Genomic DNA, 9,157 nt, shown 5'->3' with positions numbered 1-9,157 from the left:
GTACTTAAGGCTCTTCTAAGTATATAGATCACAAAGAGCAATTCCTACTCCTTTCTTCAAATGATATATTTTTTCCCATGCAACTAGAGCCCAATATCGATCTCTTTTGGTGCCATCGCAAAGGAAGTTCCCTTGAATATTTCTTGCCTTGTTTAGAATGGTTTTGGGGGATGCCATTATTGAGAGAAGATATGTGGGGAGTGATGAAGGAAATATTTGAGAAATATCAAGCGACCTATTAGATTAAGTGATATGAATGTCCAACAAGAAAGTTTAGCTTCAAATACCTTTTGTCTAAGTGGATTTCTAGTTAAAGCAGTTCCTAGGTATTTGGATGAAAGAGAGCTCCTTTGAAAACCATGAAAACAAGATACGTGAATTTGGATAGCTAGTAGGGTATTTAAAAATAAGATTTTATATTTTTCTATGTTAATAGAGGTTCTCAAAGAATTATGGAAGTCTTGAAGGATATTTTCAAGGGTATTGGCTTCTTCGATAATGGGGATTCCCAAAAGAAGAGTATCACCCACAAGTTACTTGTGCAAAGAAGAGAGAATATGGTAACCAAGAGGAAGACCTTTTAGTTGGTTGAGGTATAGGATTGAGTTGATATATCTACCCATCCCTTCATCCACGAAGAGAAATATGTGAGGGGAAATGGGATATCCTTACCTAATACCCATTGTGGGGACAAAAGTGGTAGAGGGAGACCCATTAACTAGGATGGAGAACAAAGTTTTGGAAATTAGGGCAAGAACCTAATAAATCCATCCTTCTACAAGTTCAAAAATAGTGAGCACGTGGAAAATAAATTTTCAACTGAATTTGTCAAATGCTTTTGACATATCATGATTGATGAGCATACCTAGAGGCTTATTGGAATCAAGTGAGTGAATGTGTCCATGGGCTAGTATTATGTTGCCCATAATATGTCTACCTTCCACATAACTAGTTTCCCCAGGAGAGATAGGTGAGCGGAGAATGGGTTTTAGCCAATTTTGTGATAAATTTGGAGATGATTTTCTAGATATCATTAAATAGCGAAATAGGCTTGAAATATGAAGGAAAATAAACATTGTATTTTTTAGGAATAACTTGAAGGTCTTATTGCATCCTTTGCACAATATAATCTCATGTAAATATGTCATATTTATGGATATCATTGCATTAATGATGCGTGATTTTTATATAGTTATGTAGTGATTTTTTATTCCTAATCTTTGCAATAAAACCATCAAAAATAAAATCCTTGAAAACAGTTCTGATCGGAATTGGATCATTATATTGTTTTTCATCCATTTAGATGCATTTGGAGTGGAAAAAGTGGAGGAATTATCTCACAAGATGTTTTTACCGGTGGGACCCAGTTTGGCGAAACCGGGTCCAAAACCTTTTGGGAGCGTTTTGAGGCATCTGATGATGTTTTCTGGGGGTGAAAGTTTTCCGCCAAAGTGCAACACCTTTTCATGCTATTCTACTCACATAGAGCAAAATTTATGCCACTCAAAAGTTGACCTCCCTGTTTTCGCACCTATAGTTCGAGAGGATGCTGCATCAGCCCCCATTATTCATGGAAAAACCCATTATTCATGGAAAATTGGATAATCACGTGCTTTTTATGTAAAAGGATCTAGAAGAGTCTATTTTGTAACTTTAGTTAAGAGCTCATGTAGTCAAATTTAGCCACTAGTAGGCTATTGAGCTGTGTTATAATCAGGCCACTAGGAGGACGAGGCATTCCATTCTTTTGAGAGCATTTGGTTCCATAGTTGAGAAAAGATAGCCAAGAGAGATAGGAGGTAGAGCACTAAGAGAGGATATATGCATTGTAGCAACCCACGGGCCACATACATTACTTATTTGTATTTGCAACCATAATTCCAAACAAAGAAAGAGAGCAAAGCGGCCTCACCTTTTAGGTGGGTTTTCTCCGGAAGATTATTATGTTGTTCTCTACTTTTCTACTTGATTTAGTTTTATATGTCGTTCTCTACTTTTTTGCTTGATTTACTTTTACATGCATGCACTAATTACAGTGAATTTTACAAATTTATAAATTAAATAAAATTGTAATAGTGTAGAATCTCATATTTTTAATATGCAATTTACAGATCAAGTTCATACTCAATTAAATGACATAATTACCATCAATTACTTCCCTCCATAATTTAAGCATGTATTTACATAAAGATGGATAGGGATAAGATGTAAATAAATATACTACTAGTAGTTACTTCACACCATTATTTATGTTTTCCTCAAAGTTTATGTAAGAGTAAAATTGTAAATGTGTAGAATTTATAGTTGTTACTACCCACCAAAATTTCTGCAATTTCTTATGATTAAAATGGGAATATATTTTTGTAGTGATTCTAACAAACTCATCCAAAATTAAACTATCTAAAAATAGTTAATAATTATGTAAATTAACATATTTATCATTCATTACTTCCAAGCATAATTTAAATAAATTTTTACATGAAAAAAGCATAGGTATAAGATGTAAATAAATATACTTACGAAGAGTTACTTCACACCACTATTTATTTAGGAGTCAACTTGTAAATGTGTAGACATCTCAATTTATACTTCCTTCCAAAATAGGGAGAGTGAGTTTAGCATTGACCAATGTGAGTTATAATGTTTTATATAATATTTTCTTAAGCATAATTTCTGACTTGACTGATAAGTGCTTGTTTTAAATGAATTGTTAATTTCACACTCAATACATTTATATATAATCTAAATTTAACCTCTTATTATTGGGTGTTTCTTTTCCGTACTTCCAAAATATAATAATAAGTAATGTTATGAAAAAAACTACCTAATAAGTTCCCCACATATTATTCCGTTGTACGCATGGCCTATATCAACTCATTGCTGTTGTCGTTGCCGAACGATGGGAAAGAAAATACTGACGTAGTATTTCCATGGGACTGTGCAAGGGACAGCATAGCCAGGATTGGGAACAAAACTGCCACAGCACAGAGCTCCTCCTGTGCACCCACCATGATAATTAGACTACAGAATGAAACAACAGTCGAGCAGAGCGGCTGGTTACTTGTTAGCAATCACAATGGACGTTCATATTCATCAATTAAAGAACAGAAAATTATAGCGCCATAAAATCAAACAAATAAGTTTTCAAAGGACGAGGGATACGATTATGATATTTCTTTCAAAAGTATTCATACTGACTGTGCAAAGTTTAAGAAACAACATAAATTATTGAGATGCAGCCATACAAGAAAATCTCGTGCAGCCATACAAGAAAATCTCGTGCGATGAATCAGGATAAATCCGTAAATTGCAATGGAAATCATACTCAAAAGTATAAGTATATAGTCCTGTCTCGGATTGCGCCAAGAAATCTATGGGGCCAAACTTCTCCACCTCACCATTATGATTAAACCACACCCAAGGAATGGAATTGAAACGGCCAGTCTACCATCACTCACATCTGGATATAGCCTAGTTGCACATACAGAGATTCTGTCACTTGCTTTACCAAAGAACAGGATCGAATGAGGCCAAAGGGACCATGCCATGCCTAGAGTCAACCCTAATCCTAGAACGTTGGGGGCTGCTTCGCAGCAATTTTCATCACCAATCCCTTGCATCTCGAGATGCCTTGAAAACTGTGAGCTATTGAGCTACCGGAAGAAACTCTTTCACGAGCATTTTATGTGACAGCTTAATCAACATTCTCGCGATTACATAAAGGGTAAAGTTCAAAGATTTTTATCCCATATATATGTGGTGAAATTAAGCCTCTTTCGAAGTCACACCTTTCGAAGTCACACCTTCAAGGGGATTGAGGGTAGAAGCAATTTTGGAGTAAATAAAATATCTCATCAAATGTTTTTATATATGTATAAAATAAAATATTTTTAATAATATTTTTTTTTTTTTTATCATTTTATCTAAATAACACAACACTACAGGTACAAAACCAATAACACAACACTAGAAGTACAAAACCAAGAAATTCTCATAAAGAATTGAATATAACCATTCGCCCAATGACCTATACCCATACGATATAATGAATGATAAAACGTACGTGTAAAGTCTCATGGCAAGGGCTAACCAGCCATATATTGAGTCATAAATGCCCTTGCCATCTATGTATGTGGTGCACAAGCTTGGGATGGCATACATAACTCCGGCGGGCGACCTCGCGTTTCCGGTGACATACCCGGGACCCACCAACGAGGGCCCGCCCGCCCCGTCCCTCCGTTCCTGCCATCCACGTCAGCGCACCGGGACCCATTTTCATTTGAAACCCTTCCCTCGCGCCCATTTCATTAAAATTCATTTTCGAACGTGGATTCCTCTGCAACCTGCTCTGCGCATCCGCTGCTAACAACCGCTGCATCCTGCTCTGCATATCCTCTGCAACCTGCTCTACGCCTGCTCTGCGCAACATCTGCCTGCAAACGACTGCGCAAGAGCTGTGGGTACCTCCTGGTATATTCCTGGTGCCATATCCGTCTCTGCAAATGACAAATCGTGGTTTTAAACCATACTTATATCTGTATTTAGAGAATCTTCTGTACATAAAACATTCATTTTGTTTTAAATCTGTTTTAAAGATTTTGGATTTCAGGGGCACAGGAAAGTTGTAAACCCTACGTGAAACCCCCCAAGGAGCCTCACCTTTTAAGCAAAATTAATGTTTACCTGAAAATTTGCACCGTCAAACATTTCTGCAGAGTCTACTGAACTCATAGTGGAAGGTATATCCGATCCGGGACTTGGTACCGTTTGCAGAGAAGCCTGCTTCAGTTGGTCCAAATGGAAGTATGTAGGAGACATTCCCTTGCTCGAGAAGCTTCCAGACATCTAAGAACAATTGAAAATTTTTCTTTAGCTTGAAATCAGAAACCTAGAAAAATACTTGTTTCACCAAATATATCACAACATTCTGGCTTATAAAAATTTTACCTCTTTGGCAAAGAAATTGTCGATGTTAAAGTCAAGTTTTGGATTGACTGTAGCCAATTTCATGGACAAGAACTGTATTCAGAGAAACAAATCAGAAGACAAAATATCAGAATTCGGGGTAAACAGCTGTTCTTTCCGTTAAATACTTGCAGTCTAGTCATCAAACATCCAAGAAGATAGTTGGGGACAAAACTATTGGCTAGGAAATAGTGCTGTTGTCTACAAGGTCTAGTGAAAGTTGGGAAGAGTAGGCACTAGCATGAGTTCAGATGTCGTGAGAAATATATCAAGCTTAAATGCTAAAAAACTGATGGGAAGAGTTCCTAAAGCCACCTCCCTACTCATACAATATTGGTCCTGCAGATGATCCTCTAAAACCATTTGTGTCCATTGTCATGATTAATTGGAGCAGTAGATAGGGGGTGTCCAGCAATAGTGTTGTATACTTTTTGTAATCCCACCTAGTGGTACCAAGCGATAAATAAATGCTAAGTTTGCAACATAGATGGGGGTGTTCAGGGTGCATAATTAGTTCCACTGTCAAGGTACCAAAGATTATTGGGAATTTACAAAGCTTACAGGCTACTGGTGTAATGAGAGCAGTTTATGGGTCAGTAATGACCAAAGCCAACAAGAAGAGAAAAGAGAGTCTTATTGCATCTGTTACCTCTACTTGGTGTTGAAGAGATTGAACATAGTTGATGATCTCGTCAAGCATTACTGCTTTACCAGTTACCTGCATACAATTGAACCAAGTTATCTCAATTTTGATGATCTGAATAATGAGATTCCTTCAAACATGAAATCCAAAATGTCAATAGAGACTTAAACTTCTTTCATGAATATTCAAACATCTGAAATAAACTAACAAAATCCAAGGACGCAAAACACACTCGCTATATAGTTACATCTTTGTATGGTGTAGATTTTTCCCTCCATTAGGGATTTTCTGTAATCCTGTATTTCTGTAATCTCCCATTTTTCAGAAGTTTTGAGTCTCATGCTTTGTGATATTTTTCTTATTAATGCAGGCAACTCTAAGCAGTGCACTCCCAGTCACATATACAATGCAAAGCCTTTTGTGGATCAACTGATTCCAACCTGCTAGCATTGCTCAGTGCCTTTGAGAACTCATATGCAAATTCATGATCATTTTAGTATTTCCTCTACAGGATAATGTGGATGTGTAAAGAGTGTAGTGTTTTGGGTCACAGGAAGAGGCTAGTTCCTACAATAGCAAAATCCCCAACAAAATAGGAGTGTCCATGAAAATAAGAACAGTTGCCTGAGGATAACCCTTGCAGATGCACACATCCCCTTACACCCGTACCCACAAGCTAGCATAAAGCACTCAAGGGTTATCCTCAATCAAAACATTTCATTTGAATTGGGAGAGGAAATATGAGCTGAATCCAATGTGGATAATTGAGAACTTTTCAACTAAGATGAAGTAATTACAAATATTAAAGACTTAAAAAGTTACTTATTATTATGGTTACATACTTGAGGTTGCTCATTATTATGATGCAACATGTGATTGTTGGAATGTTGGGAAATGGAAAATATTCTTTAATGTAGATTAAAATCAATATTCTTTTTTGAACATTCATTTTTAATTTTCTATTATTATCATTGGAAAAATTCTTGTGGATGTTTGTCTATTTTCTACTAAGTCCTTGTTGAGTATTGACTTCTATGCTAGCAGACCTTTATTTTCTTATTGGTCATATGCACAATGAAAATAGGGTTATTTCCTTGTTGTTTGTAGTAGGCTTTTTAGTAGTTTACAAGTATTATACCCATAACAAAAACACTGCAAAAACGTTGGATTGATATGCCTGGTTGTGTATTCTATGTTATTTTGACAGGTTATTGAATTGCAGTATTTTTTAAAACCTATAATTTCTTTGTTTTTAATTTTTAATTTTTAAGATTATTTTTCATTTGTGATATGGTTGGATTTACATTTAAATATGGTGTATTTTTGCAATAAAAAACCAGTTATCTAGGAAAATGCATCCTCAGAATAATTGGATAGAGAATAGTGACAGGTAACTTGAAAGGACTTGATTGGATTTGAACCTCTAACCTATGGTATGGTCTCATTTGAACCTGTGACCTTGGGCAGATGGTTGAATACTACACCAATCTCTATTTCCACCCATATTCATTAAGATCGAAAGACATGCCTTCTTTGCGAGCATGTATCTGTGCCTGGATAGGCTTTTATCTATCTACTGGGGTGTTGGGTGTTTGGTTGCCTTGGGAACCCTTGAGACTTAGAAAAATGCATTTCTTATTAATTAAACGAATAAAAAATGCATCTAGCTGAACATCCCTGGGCTAAAAGTCTACATGGCCTTCTTTACCATCTTAAAGGAGAGGCACTACCATACTAGGCCTACCACTGTACTCTAATATATCAGGCTTTGTATGAAAAACAACTTATCTAGATGACCTGTGATCAGCTAAATTAGCTTTGAATGCCAACATTATTCTATACTGAACTTGGAAATGCTGCTACCGTAAGTAGTTCTGCATCTCTTTCTCCATACAAAGGAAAGGCTCGTCCAACAAATGGTAATCCAGATTCATTGATTTTCTGGTTATAAGCATGTATCTCCATTTTCAATCTCTGTACATTTCCAAGGTTTATACAGACTACAGAGATGGGGTTTCCTAAGAAAGGACCCATTATGTTGTAAAAGAGCTGTACATGTACCAATTTCTAGTTGACATAAGCTAGGTCTACTGTTCAGTGTTAACATTATATTTACAAATTTCATAATCTCAGCAAATATTCTTCTGGTTAGCCCTTTGAAGGTCTAACCACGTTCTAAAAAACTCTGGTTATGCTATTCATTCAAGGTCGTTTTCATCTCTTCAGCTATTAGGACAAAAATGTCCATTGGATGCAATCAATGTTTTTTGCTAGTGACACATTCAGAGATTAATGCATGGGATGGAAAACCATTGATTACACAGTTTCTAGTTTATATTATTATTATTTGCATGGTGATAGACCCTCTTAGAAAGTAAAATCTAAAGGATGTCCTAGATCTTCTAATCTGAGGCATTCAAGTTCCAAACTGAGCATAACATAAAATCTACTCATTCCAACAGCCATTTAAGTTTGATATCCATCTTTTACCTGCTCTCTTCTACACTGAAATGATACATAGATACACTCAAATACACCACCCATAATATTTATTACTATTAACACTCCTGCTTTCATTCGTCATTATGCTAGCTTGCGTAATTTATAGAAAAATGGAGGCTTCAGTCAGTCGAGTTTTTCATTTATCTAAAGAAATTTCTATATTTTTTGGAGCAGGTAAATAATTGTTGAATATATCTGATGTCTTTGCAGTGCAGTGGTTTCTAATGGTCAAATTGAAGATAGATGGAAGAAACATGCAAACAAAATGACAAAAATACAATGGACAAAGAGATCTGTCAGTGTACCAAAGAGCCACCGGGGGGAAACAAATAAAATGCAAATTCCAGCGTCTGAACAATGCAACTCTGTACAAACACCAATGGTTGCTGAAAGGTTATTTGAGCTTTCTTTGGAAAAGGGAGTGGACGACAAGGATAAATCCATTTTTGATAAGCCACGAGAAATTACTGCAATACCTTTTGAAAAGGCTCCCACAGAAATGGTGCATGCCACAAGACTGATAAGGTCTCAATCAGTCAAGTTAACAGATCCCTACAGCTGTTTTCCAAATTTAGCTGAAAAGAATTATTTGGACCAGCCTGGCTCATTTGTACTTTCTGCATCCATGAAAGGCTCTGTTTCATCTACTGGGGATTCTCTCACTGACAGGTTTTCCTTTAGGTGTAAAAGTGCCCGAACGGTTGCGGAGAGTTTGTTTAAAACATTACTTATTTTCTGCTGCTCCTCTACAGAGTTGTCATCATTTAATGACTTTCTCACCTTTAGCTTGGGACCACTGCAGGTAGTTCATGGATCCTTTATACACAACTCTATAATGTTGCCTTTAAACATGTACCACGAAAATCACATATCCCATAAACATTTGGAGATGTGTGTGTCATTTCCAAGGCCGAGGATGGATATTCTTCTGGTGAGTATCTGATGAACGTGGATGGATATTCAAGCGGTATACAAAGCAAAGCAATTCAGAAAATTACAGAGCAGTTTCGAAAATCTTGCGAATTTAAAAGGTTGACAGGGAACATA

The 9,157-nt window shown here is 36.3% G+C and overlaps 1 protein-coding gene and 1 long non-coding RNA gene across 2 annotated transcripts; one reads left to right on the top strand and one right to left on the bottom strand.

Moving 5' to 3' along the window:
* Positions 1 to 4,417: 4,417 nt before the first annotated feature.
* LOC149231676 (uncharacterized) lies at positions 4,418 to 9,148 on the top strand. The gene is made up of 2 exons (XR_016248079.1): positions 4,418 to 4,470; positions 8,321 to 9,148. It is a non-coding gene; the product is annotated as an uncharacterized LOC149231676 (long non-coding RNA).
* On the bottom strand, positions 4,548 to 6,308 carry LOC149231677 (transcription factor bHLH49-like). Its single transcript, XM_089376344.1, has 3 exons — positions 5,615 to 6,308; positions 4,948 to 5,019; positions 4,548 to 4,845 (listed from the first exon to the last, which is right to left on the bottom strand). The coding sequence occupies exons 1-3, from the start codon at positions 5,687 to 5,689 to the stop codon at positions 4,663 to 4,665; spliced, it is 330 nt and encodes a 109-aa protein (XP_089232470.1). The 5' UTR covers positions 5,690 to 6,308; the 3' UTR covers positions 4,548 to 4,662.
* Positions 9,149 to 9,157: the final 9 nt, after the last annotated feature.

The sequence above is a fragment of the Pinus tabuliformis genome, chromosome J (assembly GCF_031772625.1).
Source record: "Pinus tabuliformis cultivar Carrire ecotype Pingquan chromosome J, CPIR1, whole genome shotgun sequence".
In the NCBI taxonomy this organism is placed as follows: Eukaryota; Viridiplantae; Streptophyta; class Pinopsida; order Pinales; family Pinaceae; genus Pinus; species Pinus tabuliformis.
Note: the sequence above shows the minus strand (reverse complement) of the source record. Positions and strands in the feature narration are given on the sequence as shown.

Excerpts from the sequence above, each read along its gene's own strand:
- LOC149231677 (XM_089376344.1), bottom strand. The coding sequence starts at position 5,689 with ATGCAGGTAACTGGTAAAGCAGTAATGCTTGACGAGATCATCAACTAT. Across the intron at positions 5,020-5,614 it reads CTCTTCAACACCAAGTAGAG|TTCTTGTCCATGAAATTGGC; the intron begins GTAACAGATGCA and ends CTCTGAATACAG. Across the intron at positions 4,846-4,947 it reads ACAATTTCTTTGCCAAAGAG|ATGTCTGGAAGCTTCTCGAG; the intron begins GTAAAATTTTTA and ends AATTGTTCTTAG.